At 48.2% G+C, this 22,235-nt stretch overlaps 3 protein-coding genes across 3 annotated transcripts in view; 2 read left to right on the top strand and 1 right to left on the bottom strand.

The window, feature by feature from the left end:
• LOC310701488 (zinc finger protein RFP-like) overlaps positions 1–22,235 on the top strand; it is a 221,327-nt gene that overhangs the window by 104,251 nt on the left and 94,841 nt on the right. The gene's annotated exons all lie outside the window — the stretch shown is intronic.
• LOC310701448 (uncharacterized protein) lies at positions 251–9,081 on the top strand. Its single transcript, XM_083492289.1, has 4 exons — positions 251–386; positions 3,189–4,013; positions 5,010–5,139; positions 7,043–9,081. Exons 2-4 carry the CDS (start codon positions 3,438–3,440, stop codon positions 8,131–8,133), a joined length of 1,797 nt encoding a protein of 598 aa, XP_083348415.1. The 5' UTR covers positions 251–386; positions 3,189–3,437; the 3' UTR covers positions 8,134–9,081.
• LOC310701716 (uncharacterized protein) lies at positions 13,262–20,030 on the bottom strand. The gene is made up of 2 exons (XM_083493010.1): positions 19,510–20,030; positions 13,262–16,018 (listed from the first exon to the last, which is right to left on the bottom strand). The coding sequence occupies exon 2, from the start codon at positions 15,969–15,971 to the stop codon at positions 14,751–14,753; it is 1,221 nt and encodes a 406-aa protein (XP_083349136.1). The 5' UTR covers positions 15,972–16,018; positions 19,510–20,030; the 3' UTR covers positions 13,262–14,750.

Below are 22,235 nucleotides of genomic sequence, written 5' to 3'. Positions count from 1 at the left end.
TTTCTTATTCTTTTTTTTTTAATCTCTTAAACGGTGCACAATATAAAATCAATAAACCACAGCATTGATAATACAACACAAATGGTGTAAAAGCATATGAAAACAAAGAAAACAAGGAAAAAATCAGGGAATTCCTCTCTTTTTTAAGAATCTATGCCTAGCCACCTTCCCTGGAAGGAGTTAAAACCAATAAGACGCTCTGGTTGCCAGAGAGGACTGAAAAGGGGGACTGTAAATAGTGCAAAGTCCCTTCCTGTTCTCCTTCCTTTCCCCCCCCCTCCCCACCCCCTACTCTATTCCCGGGATCATCTACCTTTTGAATTTTTCGGCTCTTGAGTTAATGAGATGCTGCCTTAAGAAGTCTTTGCAGCAGATCTCAAGTGCAGGTAATTTTTCAAAAAAATATTATTATTATTTTTAAAGGCTTGGGTAGGGGTGGGAGTGCCCTGTTCATTTTTGCGGGTGGGGAGGAGGAGAAAGAAAAGAAATTCGGACCCCACCCTCAACTCAGGCGGTTCCCCTCTGGCGGATTTCTGAAAGGCGTTTTGGTGTTAAAAACTTAGCAAGGCGAGAGAAAGCACAACTGGAATGACTGCAATGGGTCCTAGCAAGGAAGCATAAGGGGGAAAATATAGATACACACACGGGGAGGGGGGCTTTTGTTGCACTAAGGGGGTGGGAGACCCCATACCTTCCTAGATCAAGAGTGATGAGGAGAAATTTAAAAGCAGTTTATGGCAAGGGTATAACCACAGACTTCAAGATCCCTAGCTGCATTCAAACCATACATCTAAAGCACATTTTCTCCACCCCCATCCCTGAAACCTTGGAATAGTAGTTTGTTAAGGGTACTGAGAAATGTAATTCTGTGGGGGGGGGTGTTAAACTACAGTTCCCAGGATTATTTGTGGTTGTGTGTGTGTGCGTGTGCTTTAAATGTTCCAGAGGTCTGTTCTTAACCTGAAACTGTTCTTAACCTGAAGCACCACTTTAGCTAATGGGGTCTCCTGCTGCTGCCGCACCGCTGAAGCCTGATTTCTGTTCTCGTCCTGAAGCAAAGTTCTTAACCTGAAGCACTATTTCTGGGTTAGCGGAGTCTGTAACCTGAAGCGTATGTAACCTGAAGCGTATGTAACCCGAGGTACCACTGTACACAGCTTGGGTGTCTCCAGACAAGGCACTTTATTGAGCATTCATCCCGATTCGTTGCCAATTTAAAGAGCATTCATTTGGAGGTTTAGATGATGTTGCATCAAAGCGGGAAGCGAGTTCAGCTGTAATTTTGCAACCTGAATTTACCAGTACAGTGGTACCTTGGGTAACACACACTTCAGGTTACAGACTCTGCTAACCCAGAAATAGTACCTCGGGTTAAGAACTTTGCTTCAGGATGAGAACAGAAATCGTGCTCTGGCAGCACAACGGCAGAAGGAGGTCCTATTAGCTAAAGTAGTGCCTCAGGTTAAGAACAGTTTCAGGTTAAGAACGGACCTCCGGAATGAATTAAGTACTTAACCCGAGGTACCACTGTATGTGATTAGAAGCCACCTGCAAAGTAGCCAAGACCTGCAAGCACCCGCTCCCGCTATTTTGCAGGCTGCTGCCACACGACTGACGGGGAGTCGTATTGAATTCCTGTGGAAAGGGAACTGCCAGGTAATCCTGGTTCTGATTTCTGAGGATTGCCCCCCTTTCCCATGGATTTCCACTGTGCGGCTTAAGTTTTATCACCTTTTTTGCCAGCGAAACCGATGCTGGGTTGCCAGGTCACGTGACCAAGCTGAACAAGTTTAGTATCAGAGTACCGTATTTATTGCCCTATAGGGCGCACTGACCCATAGGGCGCACCTCAGTTTTTTTTTGGGGGGGGATAAATAAATAAATAATTATTTTCCCCCCAGCCCCCAGAACAGGCTGCTATCCGCAAGCCTTGCGAGCCCGGCGGGAACTCCCGCCGGGCTCGCAACGCTTGCGGACATCTGCGTGAAGCACGGGGCGCCCTCCGGAGGGAGCCCCATGCTTCGGGCTGCAGGCTGCTGCCCGCAAGCCTTGCGAGCCTGCGGGAACTCCCGCCGGGCGCGGATAGCTTCCTGAAGCCTGAAGAGCGAGAGGGGTCGGTGCGCACCGACTCCTCTCGCTCTCCAGGCTTCAGTGAAAGCCTGCATTCACCCCATAGGATGCACACACATTTCCCCTTCATTTTTGGAGGGGGAAAAGTGCGTCCTATAGGGCGAAAAATACGGTAAGTCCCCCACCACCACTCCCTCGGATTGCCCTGTTTCTTCAGGGCCTATTCTGGCATGATCCCCGACTAAGATGGGATGGGAGGCTTATGCCTGGCTGAGCCGGGAACCAGCTGGCTGAGCCAGAGATCCGCTGGAGCCTCAGCTGCTCAGCCCAGCAGATCTGAGCACAGGATTGTGCCCTGATTCAATAAAATTCTGTTCACAAGATCAGAAGCACTAGAATGAAAGTTGAAAGCTTAGGTAATAAATGCTGGAAATGTAAAGAAAAAGAAGGAACGTTTTATCACATGTGGTGGAAATGTAAAAAAGTGAAAAACGTCTGGAAAATTATTTATAATGAGATGAAAAAAATGTTGAAATATACATTTATTAAGAAACCAGAAGCATTTTTACTTGGCATTGTAGGAGATGATATAAATCGAAAGGATTGTAAGTTGTTTTTATATGCAATGACTGCAGCAAGAATACTACTGGCACAAAACTGGAAGCAAGAAGAATTACCGATAAAAGAAGAATGGAGGATGAAACTGATGGATTATGCAGAATTAGATAAACTAACAGGAAGGATTTGAAACCTGTGGGACCAAGATTCTCAGAGGACTGGAGTAAATTTACGGACTATTTGAAAAGTAATTGTGTGATGAACAGATTACGCTAGTAGGTTTGCAAGAAGTTTTATAAGGTGAATTATTAGAAATATTGCAAAAAAAAAAAGATAATGAGAAGAATTATTAGTTAAAGATATCTAATGGTAATATGAAATTAAGAAATGCATAATAAGTGATAAGTAAAGAAATCATCAGAGGTGTTGACGGAAGTCCCAAATAAATTGTATAAGATGAGAAGTGCTGTTGTATGAATGTTAATTAATATGTTAAAAATTAATAAAAATGTACAAATAAAAAGAAAGTTGAAAGCTTAGTTTCTTTCCCTTTCCGACAGGAATAGGAGGAAATCCTTTGAATTTCCGGAAGAAGATGTGGAGTACAAAGAGCCCTTCAGGCTGTTTGGCGTAGTCCTTTGGCAACATCCCCTATGCACTGAAAACGCGTGGCAGAATATATTTCTGTGGCATTTGCAGAAAACAGTTGGCATGCACTGAAATCCTGCAGGAGGCGGAATTATTTGCTCTCTCCTTGCCCTGCGGTCCGAGGCTGCGCTGGAGCAAAGGAGCCGGATCCCGAGGTGAAAATGGAGGAGCAGGAATCGGCAAGCCCGGAGCTGGAGACGGGATCAGGGGGAGCAGGAGAACCCCCTGGCATCCTTCAAGCGGGGACCCTCACGCAGAGTCCCAGAGAGGTGGCACCTCCGCAGCGCATGAAAGAGGAGCCGGAAGAGGGCCTGTCGTCTCAGCGCTGGGAAGCCCAGTGGCAAGAGTTCCTCAAGGCCGTGCAATGCCCTCAGCCTGGATGGGGGAGCCCACTTCTTCCACATCCTGTGCCAGCAGGCCGCACAACAGCTCCTCTGCTCCCTGGCAGCTTGGAAGGACGGCTTCAGAGCTTCAGGCATTTCTCCTACCAGGAAGCCGCAGGCCCACGGGAGACATACAGTCGGCTGCGGGAGCTTTGCTACCAGTGGCTGAAGCCGGAGAGGCACACCAAGGAGCAGATCCTGGAGCTGGTGATTCTGGAGCAGTTCCTGGCTGTCCTTCCCCAGGAAATCCGGAGCCGGGTGAGGGAACAAGGCCCAGAGACCTGTATCCAGGCTGTGACCCTGGCAGAGAGCTTACTGCCGAGACGGGAAGAAGGAGAGCAGTGGAGAGAGCAGGTGAGCCCCTTCCGGCGATGGGATGTCCCCGTTAGTGTCTGCCTTCTGCATGAAAAGCAGTTGTTCTAGTGCCGAGCTATGGCCCTTCTTGTTTGTTTTAATTTGTTTAATCAATTTTTCGATACAAACATCAACCGCAAAAGACACATGCCGTATTTTTTGCTCTATAAGATGCACCTGACCATAAGACGCACCTAGTTTTTAGAGGAGGAAAACAAGAGTAAAAAAAATTCTGAATCAAATGTTGTACTAAACTACAGTGGGACCTCTGGTTACGTACTTACCGTAATTCGTTCCAGAGGTCCGTTCTTAACCTGAAACTGTTCTTAAGCTGAAGCACCACTTTAGCTAATGGGGCCTCCTGCTGCCGCTGAGCCGCCAGAGCACGATTTCTGTTCTCATCCTGAAGCAAAGTTCTTAACTACCTGACTTTTAGAAGACATCGGAAGGTAGCCCTATTTAGGGAAGTTTTTAATGTTTGATGTTTTATCATGTTTTTAATATTCTGTAGGGAGCCACCCAGAGTGGCTGTGAAAACCCAGCCAGAGGAAATAATAATAATAATAATAATAATAATAATAATAATAATAATAATAAATTATTATTTGTACCTCGCCCATCTGGCTGGGTTTCCCCAGCCACTCTGGGCGGCTTCCAACAAAGATTAAAAGATTTAAAATAAATTAAAATGTCACACATTAAAAACTTCCCTAAACAGGGCTGCCTTCAGATGTCTTCTAAATGTCAGGTAGTTGTTTATCTCTTTGATGTCTGGTGGGAGGGCATTCCACAGGGTGGGCACCACTACCGAGAAGGCCCTCTGCCTGGTTCCCTGTAGCTTTGCTTCTCGCTATGAGGGAACCACCAGAAGGCCCTTGGCTCTGGACCTCAGCATCCGGGCAGAATGATGGTAATATAATATAAGTAATAAATAATAATATAAGTAATAAATTGTTGTTGTGCTACCTCAACTAAAACTTTCACTATTGTTTCCAGGGGACAGAGAGGCTGAACCAGGAAGTGTCTGCGAATATCCCAGTGGAAGATGACGCAGTGCTGGAAATCACCCAGAGGCCGCTGTGCAAAGAGGTCAAGCTAGAGGTCAAGGAGGATGTCAGCTCGCTTGGTAAGTGTAAGCAGTCCATTTTAGTTGCGGCTGTGGGGTGCTCGGTGGTGTTCTGTCTCCTGCTTGTGGGTTTCCCGTGGGGGCATCTGGGTGGCCACTGTGAAAACAGGATGTTGGACTAGAGGGGTCATTGGCCTGATCCAGTAGGCTCTTTTTAAGCTCTTAAAAGTAAAGGGACCCCTGCCCATTAGGTCCAGTCGTGGCCGACTCTGGGGTTGCGGTGCTCATCTCGCTCTATAGGCCGAGGGGCTTGGCAGGGGTCACTCACACACTGCTATCCCATGTTTCTTGGTGATGTCAGCTGCCAGGTCCAGGATTGTTTATAAGGCCCGGTGCCTCTGCAAGGAAAGAGAATCAGTGGGAGCTGAAGCAAAAAGTTGCAGTGTGGAACACTCCTGTTCAGGATACATTCCATTCTCTGCCCCCATGTTTTCCATCCCACCAATCAGCAGCCAGCATTCTGTGCACACTGAGCATGCTCAGTCCTCAGAGAACTGTAGCTCTGTGAGGGGCATAGGGGATCTCCTCTCAGCACTCTTAACAAACTACAGTTCCCAGGATTCTTTGGGGGAAGCCATGACAGTTTAAAGTGGAATTAAAGGTAAAGGGACCCCTGACCATTAGGTCCAGTCGTGGCTGACTCTGGGGTTGCAGTGCTCATCTCGCTTTATTTGCCGAGGGAGCCGGCATCCAGCTTCCGGGTCATATGGCCAGCATGACTATGCCGCTTCTGGAGAACCAGAGCAGTGCACGGAAATGCTGTTTACCTTCCTGCCAGAGCGGTACCTATTTATCCACTTGCACTTTGACGTGCTTTCGAACTGCTAGGTTGGCAGGAGCTGGGTCCAAGCAACGGGAGCTCACCCAGTCGTGAGGATTCGAACCGCCGACCTTCTGATCGGCAAGTCTGTGGTTTAACCCACAGCGCCACCCGCATCCCGCATCCCCAGCACCGCTCTTAACAACTAATAAATCAGGACAATGTTTGGACAGTCCATTATAAATCCACTACTAAGGCACTAACCTACCACACAGAATTGTTGTAAAGATAAAATAGGGAGGAAGAGAAGCATATACAGTGGTACCTCCGGGTTAAGAACTTAATTCGTTCTGGAGGGTCGTTCTTAACCTGAAACTGTTCTTACCCTGAGGTACCACTTTAGCTAATGGGGTCTCCCGCTGCTGCCGCGCAATTTCTGTTCTCATCCTGAAGCAAAGTTCTTAACCCGAGGGACTATTTCTGGGTTAGCGGAGTCTGTAACCTGAAGCGTCTGTAACCCGAGGTACCACTGTATGCCACCTTGAGCTCCTTGAAGGAAAATATGGAATATGAGTGCAATCAATCAATCAATAATATTATTTATTGAATTTATACACCACCCTATACCCAGAGGTCTCAGGGTGGTTCATGAAAAAGATCATAATATATAAAACAAAAATAAAAGCAATAACCCAATAATACATACACACACCCCCTAAAAAGAGCCACTTTTAAAAAGGGTATAGGATGTTGATCAGGTCAACCAAAGGCTTGGTTAAAAAGGAACGTTTTTGCCTGCTGCCTAAAGCTGTATAATGAACTCTCCCCTGGGGGAGAGCATTCCACAGACACAGACCCACTGCAGAGAAGGCCCTGTTCTCGTGTTGCCATCCTCCGGACCTCTCAAGAAGGAGGCACACGAAGGAGGGCCTCAGATCTCAGGGTCTGGGTAGGTTCATATGGAAAGTATTGCAGTTCTGATCCGTTTAAGGCTTTATAGGTCAAAACCAGCACTTTGCATTGGGCCCGGAAACTAATTGGTAGCCAGTGTCGTCGGACCAGGATCAGTGTAATATGCTCAAAGCGTCTTGCTCGGGTGAGCAACCTGGCCGTAAACTAATCCACCTTGTCTCTTGATTTCAGGAGCTGACGAATGGCCTGGTAAGGATGAGAGGGAGCCACATGGAGTGTTGATGGAAGTTGCTGATCATCAGGCAGTGGAAGAAGACGATGGGGTCATGGATGGGCCAGAGTGGGAGCAAGGGAGCAAAGTGGAGGAATGGCCAAACAAATCCATTGCTTATGAAGGCGGCCACTTCCACGAAATCACAGTGCATCAGAGAATCCACAGCAGGGAAAAGAGGAACAAGTGCAACGTGTGTGGGAAGGTGTTCAGAGACGAAGCTTACCTTAATAAGCACCAGAGAACCCACACCGGGGAGAAACCCTACAAATGCTCAGACTGTGGAAAGAGCTTCCGTTGGAGTTCAGACTTCCACAGGCACCAGAGAACCCACACGGGAGAAAAACCATACAAATGTGCCGACTGTGGGAAAAGTTTTCGCCGGAGCTCGAACCTCCATAGGCATCGGAGAATCCACACGGGGGAGAAATCGTACAAATGTTCGGAGTGCGGGAAAAGTTTCCGATGCAGCTCAAGCCTGATTAGCCACAGGCGAACCCACACCGGGGAGAGACCCTACGAATGTTCAGACTGTGGGAAAAGCTTCCGGCTGAGCTCAGACCTTATCAGCCACAAGAGAACCCACACCGGAGAGAAACCCTACGAATGCCCTGATTGCGAGAAATGCTTCCGTCGGAGCTCGCACCTTAATACCCACAAGAGAATCCACACGGGGCAGAAACCCTATAAATGCTCAAATTGTTCCAAAACCTTTTCGGACCGATCCAACCTTCTCAGCCACCTGAGAATCCACACCGGGCAAAAGCCGTACACGTGCTCGGATTGCACCAAGACGTTTTCCAATAAATCTAACCTTCTCAGCCATCAGAGAATCCACTCAGGAGAGAAGCCGTATGAATGCTTAGACTGTGGGAAAAGTTTCAGCGTGTGCCAGTACCTAACCAGGCACCAGAGGAGACACACGACAGAGAAGCTGCACGAGTGTGTGGATTGTGGGAAGAGGTTCAGTCAGAGCCAGTATCTTATCCGCCATCAAAAGCATTCACACAGGAGGAAAATGGGAGTTTGCACCGTAATAGACATACAATGAACTTTACAGGAGATGGGAACATTATCAATACTTGAATTGTCGGAAGAGATGTTGAACCTCAACACAAATCTTAATAAACACCAGAGATTCTACACAGAACTGGAAATCCTACAAATCTGTGTCACAGGGTAGTCTTCTTTTCATGCAACTCATATTCCTCATAGAAAATTCCCTGCCTTCCAGATATCTACGTACAGTTAGAGAGAATTATAAGCTTCTAAACAAAGAGCGCAGGGCTGTTGTCCACATGGTTAGTGTTTCATGTAGCCCATTTGCCTCACTGGATACTGGAAAATCAGCCCTAGAAAGAACAGGTAGCTAGGTTCACCTTTTAGCAGTTGAAGTCTTAAAGCAGGGATAAGGAACCTGTGGTCCTTCATCTGCCGCTGGGCTCCCATCTCCCATCATGGTCCACCGGCCAGGAGTTGCAGTCCAGCGACATCTGGAGGGCTTCTGGATCCCATCCTTGCCTTACGGCAGGCATGTCCAACTCCCAAGGGACTGCGAACTACTCCCACTATTAAAAAGTTGTTGAGCTTTCTGGGGCGGGATCACTTGATCCACTGTGATCAACCAGGGACGCCCCGCAATCGACCAGTAGGTCGCGATCGACCGGTTGGATGTATATTTTTCTTTGTTTGTGGTTGTTGCTGTTTGTTTGTTTTGTGTGTTGTTGTTGTTTTTGAAAATTTAATAAAATATTATTTTTAAAAAAGGGATGTCAGTAATTACGTCCCATCTGCCATTTCCCTCACAGAGCTGCAGGGCCGGCCCACCCATGAGGCAAGGTGAGCTGATTGCTTCAGACAGCAGGATCCACAGGGGCAGCTGATCCAGCCTCCATCAGGTGCTGCTACCTGGGTGACAGCGATGGCTGAGGCACACTCCTTGGAGGCCGAATCTTCCGCCTCCTTGGCAGCCGTCTGTGGCGATCACACAGGGCCCCCGGACATTTGACGGTCTATTGACCCTGTGCCACCACTGTAATTGCTTTCTTTTCTGCCACCAACCCGTTTCTCCTCACAGGGACACACGGAGTCCAGTCAGTTGTTAACATTAACAAATAATCAAGCTTATTTTTAGGCATGAACAAGCTTACGGTTTCAGTTAATTTTTCTTGGCGGTTTCTTAATCTTAGTTCCTTAACTGTCTTATGCGTTCCTAACAACTTCAAACTGATTATCCCAACTATCTGACTCCACCTAACAATTCCTCTCATTCTCTCACCACACAACTTGACCAAGCCAGACTTATATCCTCCCTCCTCCTCCTCCAACTCCCAACACTCAACTGACTTTCACACAACTCCCACTCTCACTCTAACTCCTCCTATCAGTTTCTACTGGCCAATCACATCACACTCATTTTAACCCTTTCCTTATAACCCACCTAGGAGGCAAATGTCACACCATGGCCTCTTGGTGAATAGGAGGCGCTGCTAGACTCCGCCTCCCTAGGGCGGAAATGGCTGAGGGACCTCCTGGGATCTGCACCCACCTAGTGTGATTCATAGTGGGCCCCTTCCCCCCCCCAAATGACTTTGATTCCCATTTCAACCATAAGGAAAGGTTGATTTGATTCCGCTCTTGTTCCTGATGTAGATCGCCCCTCACCCCTTCTTCCCTGGCAGGAAGGGGAGACCCCATTTTGTGGTTCGCCTCAGTCGCCAAAATGTCTTTGGCCTTCCCTGCAGAGCTGCAATTTGCAGAGTGGTTTAAGAGTCAATCGCCCTCCCCAGGCAACTCTGAGAACTGGAGCTCAGTGAGGGGAGTAGGGGTTCTCCAACAAACTCTCTGCCTCCTTCACTGCAGCTCCCCGGAGTTTTCCAGGGGAAGCCGTGGATGTTCAAAGTGGTATCGGAGTGCTCTGAATCTAAGCACAGATTGGGGTCGCACACAGAGACATTTGAAGGCTCCGTTCAAGGTTAGAGATGAAATCTGCCTGAGGTGGGCGATCTGTGGTCCTTGCTGTCATTCGGCCCACAGAAATAGGGTGGCAGAGAGAGCGGGAGCTTATAATAATAATAATAATTTATTATTTATACCCCGCCCATCTGGCTGAGTTTCCCCAGCCACTCTGGGCGGCTCCCAATCAGTGTTAAAAACAGTACAGCATTACATATTAAAAACTTCCCTGAACAGGGCTGCCTTAAGATGTCTTCTGAATGTCAGGTAATTATTTATCTCTTTGACATCTGGTGGGAGGGCGTTCCACAGGGCGGGCGCCACTACCGAGAAGGCCCTCTGTCTGGTTCCCTGTAGCCTCACTTCTCGCAATGAGGGAACCGCCAGAAGGCCCTCGGCGCTGGATCTCAGTGTCCGGGCTGAACGATGGGGGTGGAGACGCTCCTTCAGGTATACAGGACCGAGGCCGTTTAGGGCTTTAAAGGTCAGCACCAACACTTTGAATCGTGCTCGGAAATGTACTGGGAGCTTCAAAGAACTCTGCCCCAAAACCATCTGATTTATAGCTAACTAGCCTGTTCGCTTACGTGCCTTGCCCGGCGAGCTATGTGCAGATTATTCATCAGCTAGCCACCTCTTCCCATGCCACACGTTCTCCAAACAATGTCTAACATCAAAAAAGGTCATTATCACTTCCTTCCAACAGATTAAAGGCTGTTCTCGGCCATCGAAGAGCTGAACAAGAGATAGAGAGGGGAAGCAAGCAGACAGGAAGGAATGACCATGCTAGATCAACTTAACTCCTCGAAATATAATTGTCTTCCAGATAGATCGCCCATTAACCAAACACATCAGGTCTATGAGCATTTTGTCTTTCATCCAGGCTGGTGCACATTTTGTGATATGGAAGCTCTCTCTCCCAGGCTGCACTATCCTTGGAAGGCTGGGGTTAATAGAATAATAGAATCATAGAATCATAGAGTTGGAAGAGACCACAAGGGCCATCGAGTCCAACCCCCTGCCAAGCAGGAAACACCATCAGAGCACTCCTGACATATGGTTGTCAAGCCTCTCCTTAAAGACCTCCAAAGCAGGAGACTCCACCACACTCCTTGGCAGCAAATTCCACTGTCGAACAGCTCTTACTGTCAGGAAGTTCTTCCTAACGTTTAGGTGGAATCTTCTTTCTTGTAGTTTGGATCCATTGCTCCGTGTCCGCTTCTCTGGAGCAGCAGAAAACAACCTTTCTCCCTCCTCTATGTGACATCCTTTTATATATTTGAACATGGCTATCATATCACCCCTTAACCTCCTCTTCTCCAGGCTGAACATGCCCAGCTCCCTTAGCCGTTCCTCATAAGGCATCGTTTCCAGGCCTTTGACCATTTTGGTTGCCCTCCTCTGGACACGTTCCAGTTTGTCAGTGTCCTTCTTGAACTGTGGTGCCCAGAACTGGACACAGTACTCCAGGTGAGGTCTGACCAGAGCAGAATACAGTGGCACTATTACTTCCCTTGATCTAGACGCTATACTCCTATTGATGAGGCCCAGAATTGCATTGGCTTTTTTAGCTGCCGCGTCACACTGGGTGAACCTGTGGCCTATCAAATGGTGCTGGACTCCAACTCCCATCATCCCTGGCCATTGGCCATGCTGGCTGGGGCTGATGGGAGTTGGAGTCCAACCGAACCAGTGGAAAGCCACAGGTTCCCCATCCCTGTATGGCCTGGAATGTTTAATTTTGTGTCAACCAAGTACAACCACGATCCCTTACTTGAATAAATACGTTCTTGTGTAGTTTGAAGTGCTGGGGGAAATTCTGGGTGGAAAGGCCTGCATCCTTAAAGAAATCTGCCTCATAATTCCTATCCAATACTTAAAAGGAGTTTATTTTGCAGTAACCTAGAACTCATCTGGAGTCAGTCTTTTGGCTACCACACTTTTAAGGAGGATGGAGACAAATTGGAAGAAGCTCAGAAGACAACGAGGATGCTTGAGGGATTTGGAAACAAGCTCTGTGAGGAAAAGACAGGGATGGCATCTCCCCTATGAATGTGAAGAGGGCAAAAACTTGTGCCACATCTGCAACATACATTCAAAGCACTATCATATCACACTATCATGGCTTCCCCCAAAGAATCCTGGCAAGTGCCGTTTCTTAATTGTTAGGAAAACCCTCATTTCTGTGAGGGAAATAGGGATTTCTCTCACACACAAGATGGCTCCCAAATGGCCACCTACTCTCCCAGTGACCAGAGCGAGCAAGATGGTAGCCTCATGCGCCACCTCAGACTACACTAGTAGTCACTGCCTTTTCATTCATAGCCATCCACAATTTGGCGGCCATCACCACATCTTGTGTCAGCAAATGCCATTTTTTAAATTGTGCAAGTCTTCCTTTCGCCTGCTCTGAATCTCCTGCTGTTCAGCTTCAGCCTTGGGGTCCAAGATGATGAGGGAGAAAAACCTTTCCCTAGCCATTTTCTCTCTGCCAGTAGTGGCGGCTGGTGCTCATTAGGGCTACATTTGCACCATATATTTAAAATACTACATTACCCAATGCTTTCTTTCTGGGGCGGGGGGGGGGGGGCAGGGATATGCATACCCCTAAACATTTTGTGAATCTAACGGAAGAAGAAACTAAAATAATAAAAATTAGTTTCTTCTCCAGCGCGGTGAATCGTCAGTTCTGTTGCTACCCCTGATGGCAGCCTCACTTCCTGTCACGAGGGAAGTGAGCGTTTAATGTGTGAAGTAGGAGTTGGAATCTAGCACGGTGATTAGTCAGTTTCATTGTTACCACCTCTGACGGCGGCTTCCTTTCCTTTCCTGGTGATTTTCTTGAGTCAAAATGAGAGTACCCCAAAACATTTAAAGAAAAAAAAAGCACCGATAATAGCCCCTGAAAAAAAATTAAACGTAAAGAGTGAATGGGCAGCTTATGAAGAGCTGTTAACAGAAGAACAATCGGAGGCCTCGGAAACAGTGTCAGACGTTCAGGTTCCAAAGAACGTTCGCAAACCAGAGCATTCACTTATGGGTTTGCAGCGTTCAGGAGCCAAAATGTTCCAACTCACAAGGTGTTCAAGAACCAAGGTTCGACTGTAAGTGTGGTCCTCATATTGGGGAATCAAGCAGTTTGGGTCTGGGTCAGAATGCTGCAAAACCCACATGACCCAAGGTACTGATGCACAGGTTAGGGCTCTTGATAAAGAAGGCCTGCACACAAAACAACCATCTATTTATTACCATGAAATAACATACAGTAATGCATGAAAAACCCATTTCTTTATTTTTTGCACCGGCGGTTCGATTCTGTAGCTGTTTCCCTGCCTGCAGTTGCTCTTGCAGCTGCGTCTCTCCTCCGCACCCAAAATCCCGTGACCCAGGGTGCCTTAGCACAATATATGCTCTGATCCCTTGCACGAATGTGTCGTTGGGTTCCATTGATATCGGTAGGGCGGAAGGCAGGGAGGCCGACAGCAGGTGGCGCCAAAGAGCCAGCGACAGGCACAGCCAACTAACACTGGCCTTGATCCCCTGTTACGGAGTTCTACAAGGGCCACACTGAGACCAAAGAGAAAGAAGCCGACAGACAGCGCCATCCCTTGGACTGGATGAAAGTGGGAACGCATGTCAAGGATGGAGGTTGGTGGGATCGCGCCCCATTTGCCCTAAAAACAGGCCGGGGGTCCACTGACTGCGACGAGAAACCTGGTCAGGTTCACTTTGGCGTTACCACCTGCGTTACTCAGCGAAGTACAGGAACAGGCCTGTGTGGAAATGTTATGGCTTCTTTCCTAGCTGGGCAGGATTCCCCCCCCCCCCCAATGCATAATACGATTAAATTGGTTACAGTGGTACCTCTGGTTATGTACTTAATTCGTTCCGGAGGTCCGTTCTTAACCTGAAACTGTTCTTAACCTGAGGTACCACTTTAGCTAATGGGGCCTCCCACTGTTTCCACATGATTTCTGTTCTCATCCTGAAGCAAAGTTCTTAACCCAAGGTACTATTTCTGGGTTAGCGGAGTCTGTAACCTGAAGCATCTGTAACCCGAGGTAAAGGGACCCCTGACCATTAAGTCCAGTCGTGGCCGACTCTGGGGTTGCGGCGCTCATCTCACTTTACTGGCCGAGGGAGCTGGCATACAGCTTCCGGGTCATGTGGCCAGAATGACTAAGCCGCTTCTGGCGAACCAGAACAGCGCATGGAAACGCTGTTTACCTTCCCGCCGAAGCACCACTTCAGCTAATGGGGCCTCGCGCCACCGCTGCCCAATTTCTGTTCTCATCCTGAAGCAAAGTTCTTAACCCAAGGTACTATTTCTGGGTTAGCGGAGTCTGTAACCTGAAGCGTATGTAACCCGAGGTACCACTGTACTAAATTTTTCTGCTTCACACACTCCTCTAAAAACAGGCTCCACATTGTTTTTATAAAAGTCTGGTTTAAGCAACTGCATAGTACGCTCCTAAGCATAGCTGTCAACGTTTCCCCTTTTTAAAAAGGGAAATTCTCTTATTCCGAATAGGATTCCTCGCAAGAAAAGGGAAAAGTTGACGGCTATGCTCCTAAGATTCCCTCTCTTTTTTTTGCATGGGATCTTTGCTGCTCAACTATGTCAGACTGGGGAGTAAAGCCGTTTCCATTCCCCTATCCCACAGGAAGCCCTCCCCACACCCCTCAAAAAAGCCCCCTAAAGGCCAGAAGAGTTTAGGCTTGCAAAGCCTCCCGGTCTTTGTGGGTTCTTTTATGGACCACGAGGTGCGCGCTGCAGGTGAAGCACCTCCCGCAGACGAGGCACATGTACGGCTTCTCCCCCGTGTGGATCCTCTGGTGCTGCATGAGGTGTGCGCTCTGGCTGAAGCTCTTCCCGCAGGTGCCGCACTTGTAGGGCTTCTCGCCCGTGTGGGTCCGCTCGTGCTTCACCACGTCCGAGCTGGTGGTGAAGCTTTTCCCGCACAGCGAGCACTTGTAGGGCTTCTCGCCCGTGTGGGTCCTCTTGTGCTTGACGAGGTCGGAGCTGGAGCGGAAGCTCTTCCCGCAGACGAGGCACTTGCAGGGCTTCTCGCCCGTGTGGGTCCTCTCGTGCTGCGTGAGGATCATGCTCTGGCTGAAGCTCTTGCCGCAGTAGGAGCATTTGTAGGGCCTCTCGCCCGTGTGGCTCCTCTGGTGCTTCACCAGGCCCGAGTTGGACGCGAAGCTCTCCCCGCATGTCAAGCAGGTGTAGGGCCTCTCGCCCGTGTGGGTCCGCTCGTGCTGGATGAGGTTCGAGCTGCGCTTGAAGCTCTTCTCGCAGAGGGAGCAGCTGAACGGCTTCTCCTCCGTGTGGGTCTTCTTGTGGTTGACGAAGTTCGAACTGGTGCTGAAGCGCTTCCCGCAGTCGGGGCACTGGTAAGGCCTCTCGCCCGTGTGGGTCCTCTGGTGCGTCATGAGGTGGGCGTTGGAGCAGAAGCTCTTGCCGCACAGGAAGCACTTGTAGGGCTTCTCCTTCGTGTGGAAGCGCTCGTGGACGATCAGGTAGGAGCGCTGGTTGAAGCGCTTCTCGCACACCGAGCACTGGTACGGCTTCTCGCCCGTGTGGATCCGCTCGTGCTTCACCAGGTCCGAGCTCTGGTGGAAGCTGCGCCCGCAGTCGGAGCACTTGTAGGGCTTCTCCCCCGAGTGGTTCCTCTTCTGGTGGCTGATGAGGCTCGAGATGCTGCAGAAGCTCTTCCCGCATTCGGTGCAGATGTAGGACGTCCCTTCGACCGAGCCACCTTCGTCCAAGACGGGGAGGAGGCCCGGCGGGCCTTCCGGGAGATGGCTGATCTCGCAGATGCCTTCCATGTCGTGAAAGCCGGAAAGGCCGTCAGGCGCCTCCAGCAAGGGCCCACATGCTTCCATGAGGTCGGGGGTTTTCGTCTCGGTGGCCTCCTCTTTGCTGTCACTCATTTGTTCTCTGGCGGCGGGAATTTTCTTTGAAAAATACGTTTCTCAGGCTAAAAAAGGAAAACGAGAGTGAGAAGTGACCTAAACAGGACAGGTGAGTTTGACCATGGGTCTAAGAAGAAGAAGAAGAAGAAGAAGAAGAAGAAGAAGAAGAAGAAGAAGAAGAAGAAGAAGAAGAATTTATTATTTATACCCCGCCCATCTGGCTGGGCTTCCCCAGCCACTCTGGGCGGCTTCCAACAAAACACTAAAATACAATAACCTATTAAACATTAAAAGCTTCCCTAAACAGGGCTGCCTTTAGATGTCTTCTAAAAGTTTGGTAGTTATTTTTCTGTTTGACATCTGGTGGGAGGGTGTTCCACAGGACGGGTGCCACTACCGAGAAGGCCCTCTGCCTGGTTCCCTGTAACTTGGCTTCTTGCAGTGAGGGAACCGCCAGAAGGCCCTCGGAGATGGAACTTAGTGTCCGGGCAGAACAATGGGGGTGGAGACACTCCTTCAGGTATACTGGACCGAGGCCTCTAACTCAGTATTTCCCACACTGATTGGCAGTGGCTCTCCTGCAGGGTCAGATTAAGACCTTTAGAGGCCCCTGAGCACTTCAATGATTTTGGTGCCCCCAAAGAGATCTAATTCAAAATAGCAACAACAGAATAAACAATAATACAGTGGTACCCCAGGTTACAGACGCTTCAGGTTACAGACTCCGCTAACCCAGAAATAGTACCCTGGGTTAAGGACTTTGCTTCAGGATGAGAACAGAAATCGTGTGGTGGCGGCAGGATGCCCAATTAGCTAAAGTGGTGCTTCAGGTTAAGAACAGTTTCAGGTTAAGAATGGACCTCCAGAACGAATTAAGTTTTTAACCAGTGGGACCACTATAAACCGCAAAGTAAAATTTTATTTTTCGAAATGAAACAAAACAATGGGAAAGATGGGAAAAAATGATTATTTTCATATACTTCCACTTCATTTATATATATATATTTAGAATCCCCTACTTTTCTAGTTGCAAAGTCACGTCTGGATCTAATGGTCAGGGGTCCCTTTACCTTTACCTTTACAGGGACTCCTGACCATTAGGTCCAGTCTTGGCCAACTCTGGGGTTGCAGCGCTCATCTTGCTTTATTTGCCAAGGGAGCCGGCGTACAGCTTCCGGGTCATGTGGCCAGAATGACTAAGCCGCTTCTGGCGAACCAGAGCAGCGCACGGAAACGCCGTTTACCTTCCCGCCTGAGCGGTACCTATTTATCTACTTGCACTTTGATGTGCTTTCGAACTGCTAGGTTGGCAGGAGCAGGGACCGAGCAACGGGAGCTCACCCCGTCGCAGGGATTCGAACTGCCGACCTTCTGATTGGCAAGTCCTAGGCTCTGTGGTTTAACCCACAGTGCCACCTGCGTCCTGACGGAATGACCGTTAGCCCACATTAATTCACCCAGACACAAAAGATGCTCTTTTGAATATGCAACACTTGACATTGCAATGACCTCCAGAGCAAAGGATAAGTTATGAAAGGGCCACAGGAACTCGCTCCCCAAAAACTTTCCACAAGGCTGCCCCTTATACCTCATACACACTAATCTGCAAGCTTCTCCCAAGGGGCCCTTTAAAACCAGGGCTGATTCAAGTTTGTGGGGGGAAATTATTATGATTATGATTATGATTATTTCTTTATTTATACCCTGCCCATCTAACTGGGCTTCCCCAGCCACTCTGGGCAGCTCCCCTAAAAATATTTAAAACACGATAAAACATCAAACGTTAAAAACTTCCCTAAACAAGGCTGCTTTCAGATGTCTTCTAAAAGTCAGAGAGTTCCTTATTTCCTTGACATCTGATGGGAGGGCGTTCCACAGGGCGGGCGCCACCACCGAGAAGGCCCTCTGCCTGGTTCCTGGAAGCACCGTAGCTCAGGGCTGGAGCGTCTACCTTATCCCGGGTGCGATTTCCGGTGCCCCGGGCAAGAACGGGAAAAGCTGCTGCCCCAAACCCGGGAGAGCCTCTGCCAGTCAGTGTTGATTTTCCAACATGGAATAAGACAGCTTCCGGTTTTGTTCCCGTGTCAGTGCTGTGCCGCCTTGTAACAGAGTTCTGGACCATTGGCCCATCCGACTGAGAACTGCGCTGATTGGCAGAAGCTCTCCGGGGGTTTCAGGCAGAGCAGTATTATTGCTATTATTTAATGAATTAAATCCACATCCTGCCCTTTGCCTGAGGACCACACGGTGACTGGAGAGGCCACTGAGGCTTAAAGCTGGCAGCTTCTGCTTGCCTTGTACAGAGAAACAGGAAGCTGTCATGTACCGGAGCTAAACCTCGGACTGTCTTGCCAGAGTGGTGCATGCTCTAGTTATCTCCCGCTTGGACTACTGCAATGCGCTCTACGTGGGGCTACCTTTGAAGGTGACCCGGAAACTACAACTAATCCAGAATGCGGCAGCTAGACTGGTGACCGGGGGCGGCCGCCGAGACCACATAACACCGGTCTTGAAAGACCTACATTGGCTCCCAGTACGTTTCCGAGCACAATTCAAAGTGTTGGTGTTGACCTTTAAAGTCCTAAATGGCCTCGGCCCAGTATACCTGAAGGAGCGTCTCCACCCCCATCGTTCTGCCTGGACGCTGAGGTCCAGCTCCGAGGGCCTTCTGGCGGTTCCCTCATTGCGAGAAGCAAAGCTACAGGGAACCAGGCAGAGGGCCTTCTCGGTAGTGGCGCCCTCCCTGTGGAACACCCTCCCATCAGATGTCAAAGTGATAAACAACTACCTGACATTCAGAAGACATCTGAATGGGAAGTTTTTAATGTGTGACCTTTTAGTGTATTTTTGGTCTCTGTGGAAGCCGCCCAGAGTGGCTGGGGAAACCCAGCCAGATGGGCGGGGTACAAATAATAAATTATTATTATTATTCACTGAGCTCAGGATTGTCTACACTGACTGGCAGCCGCTCTCTGGGATTTCATTGCCAGCGGAGATGGCGGGGATTTTGGACCTTTTGCATGCAGGACAGCTACTCTGCCACTGAGCTCTGGCCGTTCCCTGGGGCATTTCTCAGATCGACCTGCGTTTAAAAGGAGGAGGAAGGGGGTAGGTAGGAGGGGTTGCTAACTTTTCCAACACAGCCTGCAGCTCTGCCTTTGGACAGCATCCCGATCTGCAGGCGTCTTTGTCCCTGTGTGGCAAAAAAGCTCCACACCTGCTTTTTTCTTGCACATTTCTGCACATCCAGCCGCCGTCCAAGAGCCAAATCAGGCTTTCGCACACTGCCCAGTCCATTGGCAACCTTAAAAAGGCCCCCTTTGCCATCATACAGGATAATATGAAGGTTTCTCTTTTCCCACCTCCTCCCCTGTTCCAGACAGAGATCTAAATATTTGCGATCCAGCTTTTCCAGCCACCCAGGAAGGGAAGGGGAGTTTCCTATTGTCCCCCCTCGCTGCACTACCTCGCCTTTTGTCTCTCCTCCTCCCCCACTGGAAAAAAGGGAAAAGAGAAGGAAGACTAAGCACGGTTTTAAGGGAAGCAACTTTCCTACCTCCGCAAGCCCTCCGGACGCACCGCCGCCTGCAAGAGCGCAGCGCGCAGCAACACGCGCACAAAAGAAGCGGCTCTGCAACTGCCGATTTGCAAATGGGTTTTGCTGGAGCGATTGAAAAGGAGACACAGAGAGAGAAAGGAACAGGAAGTGGCCGTCGCCGTTTATCGTCCCCCTTTGCAAAAAAAAAAAAAGAGACACGAAAACAGAGTCTCTCTAGCAATCGTGGATTTTGGGCGACTCCTTCCAAAGGCGCAAAGGGAGAGAAAATAAATAAATTCCAAATTATCCGTGAAACTGCAAGGAAGTTTCTGGTGAAGAATTCTGGACAACTCCCAAGCTTGCTGGCTTTTGGGGGCGGAAGGGGGTGATGTCTGGGGTGAGTCTAACAAAGGAAGATGCCATATACAGAGTCAGAAAATTGGTCCATTTAGTGCAGTGTTGTCTACACTGACTGGCAGCGGCTGTCCAGGGTTCCAGGCAAGGCGCCTCTCCCAATCCTCTTTTTTTTAAAAAAAATATTTATACTATTCAGATATATACATTTCACTGATTTTACAATCATTTTGACATTTTAAATCTTGACTTCCTTCCCCCGCTTTCTGTGGTTCCTTAAATTTATTTTTATTTTAAATATCTTCTGCATATTCAAATTAACTTAACTTATTTGTTTATCTCCTTTAAATATATACAGTGGTACCTCAGGTTACATACGCTTCAGGTTACATACGCTTCAGGTTACATACGCTTCAGGTTACAGACTCCGCTAACCCAGAAATAGTACCTCGGGTTAAGAACTTTGCTTCAGGATGAGAACAGAAATTGCACGGCGGCGGCACAGCAGCAGCAGGAGGCCCCATTAGCTAAAGTGGTGCTTCAGGTTAAGAACAGTTTCAGGTTAAGAACGGACCTCCAGAACGAATCAAGTACATAACCAGAGGTACCACTGTACAGTACTCTTAATGTAGCTGCAGGTTATTACAATAATCCTGCCAGTGTTTTTATCTGTTTACAATTTATCTGTAAATATTCAATAAACCATTTCCATTCTTTTATAAAAGTTTGTTTTCTTGATTTCTTATTCTTCCGGTAAGTTTCGCCGTTTCCATAAGTTTTTGTATTCCTTTTTCCTTTGCTGGGATTTCTTTCCATTTTGCGGAAAGTAATATTCTTGCCGCTGTAGTCACATAAATGAATAAATTCCTATACAGTGGTATCTCAGGTTAAGTACTTAATTTGTTCCGGAGGTCCGTTCTTAACCTGAAGCACCACTTTAGCTAATGGGGCCTCCTGCTGCCACCGTGCCACCAGAGCACGATTTCTGTTCTCATCCTGAAGCAAAGTTCTTAACCTGAAGCACGATTTCTGGGTTAGCGGAGTCTGTAACCTGAAGCGTATGTAACCGGAGGTACCACTGTACAATTTAGGTAGTTCTGTTCCTATGATTCCCAAGAGGCCTCTCTCATCCTACCAAGAGAATGTTACTGGGGACTCAAAGGGGAAGGCGAAGGGGCGACTTGGGAAACGTTTGTGATAGAACATAGGGTGGCATTCAACTACTATATGCATTTAAAACACGATGATTACTATTATAAACAGTAATGCCTCCCCTCCCCTGCAAAAAAAATAAAAATCTAGGAGTTGTAGTTTGTTAATGGTGCTGACAGTTGCTAGGAGACCACTGTTCCCCTTGAGATAAAAAAATTAAGGTCATATATATATATATATATATATATATATATATATATATATATACACACACACACACACACACACACACACACACAGTGGTACCTCGGGTTAAGTACTTAATTTGTTCCAGAGGTCTGTTCTTAACGTGAAGCACCACTTTAGCTAATGCCTCCCACTGCCGCCGCGCCGCTGGAGCACGATTTTTGTTCTTATCTTGAAGCAAAGTTCTTAACCTGAAGCACTATTTCTGGGTTAGTGGAGTCTGTAACCTGAAGTGTATGTTAAGACACAAATCCTGTCAGAAGGGTATGTCTGTGTATGAATAGGATGAGCCCGTGACCTGGCTCAGGAACTAAGTATTTATCATTACAAAAGACTGGCCAGGCTCCCCAGGTAATCCAATCAAGTGACCATTAACAGGTAACCTGCCAGACAGGAGATAAACAACGCACTCAAATTTCTGTTGTGGACTGCCCTTTCTGTGATGTAGGTATGATATATCTGGGGGGTGGTCTTGAGCTACACCCCTTCTGTGATGTATGATGTTTCTGGGGTGGTCTTGGACTCCAGGGTGGGCAATTTAAAATGTCTATATAAGGGCGGGCACACCTTGGTTCAGGGTCCTCCTCCTTCTCCTGCGTGTGAAGGGGGCACCCTGTTGCAGCAATTCAATAAAGACCAGGCTTACTAGCTGCTTTGCTTCTCAATATTCTCTGGTTGGCCTCTGTTATTTTCTCCGACCGATGGAGAACCTGCAAAGGACTCTATAAGGGCTCTTGTGTCCCCCATAAGGGAATAAGGGAAGATTTTTGTTTATTACACCCTCATGGAGCTACAGTTCCCAAAATTCCCTGTGAAGCCGGATTTATTGTTAAACGGCTCTGAGGACTGTAGCTCTGTGAACGGAATAGGCATTTGTGAACAACTCACAGCACCCTTAACAAACTATAGATCCCAATATTATTGTTATTTTGTAGGGGTGTGTGTGGCTGTTTAGAGTAGTGTGCTCATTTGAAAACAGCTGTGGGTGGTCT

This window comes from Podarcis liolepis (assembly GCF_965112155.1).
Source record: "Podarcis liolepis genome assembly, chromosome: 2".
NCBI lineage: Eukaryota > Metazoa > Chordata > Lepidosauria > Squamata > Lacertidae > Podarcis > Podarcis liolepis.
This window is presented reverse-complemented; position numbering and strand designations above follow the sequence as displayed.

What these genes read in the sequence shown, in the direction of transcription:
- LOC310701716 (XM_083493010.1), bottom strand. Translation starts at nt 15,971, where the DNA reads ATGAGTGACAGCAAAGAGGAGGCCACCGAGACGAAAACCCCCGACCTC.
- LOC310701448 (XM_083492289.1), top strand. Translation starts at nt 3,438, where the DNA reads ATGGAGGAGCAGGAATCGGCAAGCCCGGAGCTGGAGACGGGATCAGGG. An exon ending in GAGAGCAGTGGAGAGAGCAG is followed by an intron (nt 4,014 to 5,009) that starts GTGAGCCCCTTC and finishes TATTGTTTCCAG; the next exon opens with GGGACAGAGAGGCTGAACCA. An exon ending in GGAGGATGTCAGCTCGCTTG is followed by an intron (nt 5,140 to 7,042) that starts GTAAGTGTAAGC and finishes TCTTGATTTCAG; the next exon opens with GAGCTGACGAATGGCCTGGT.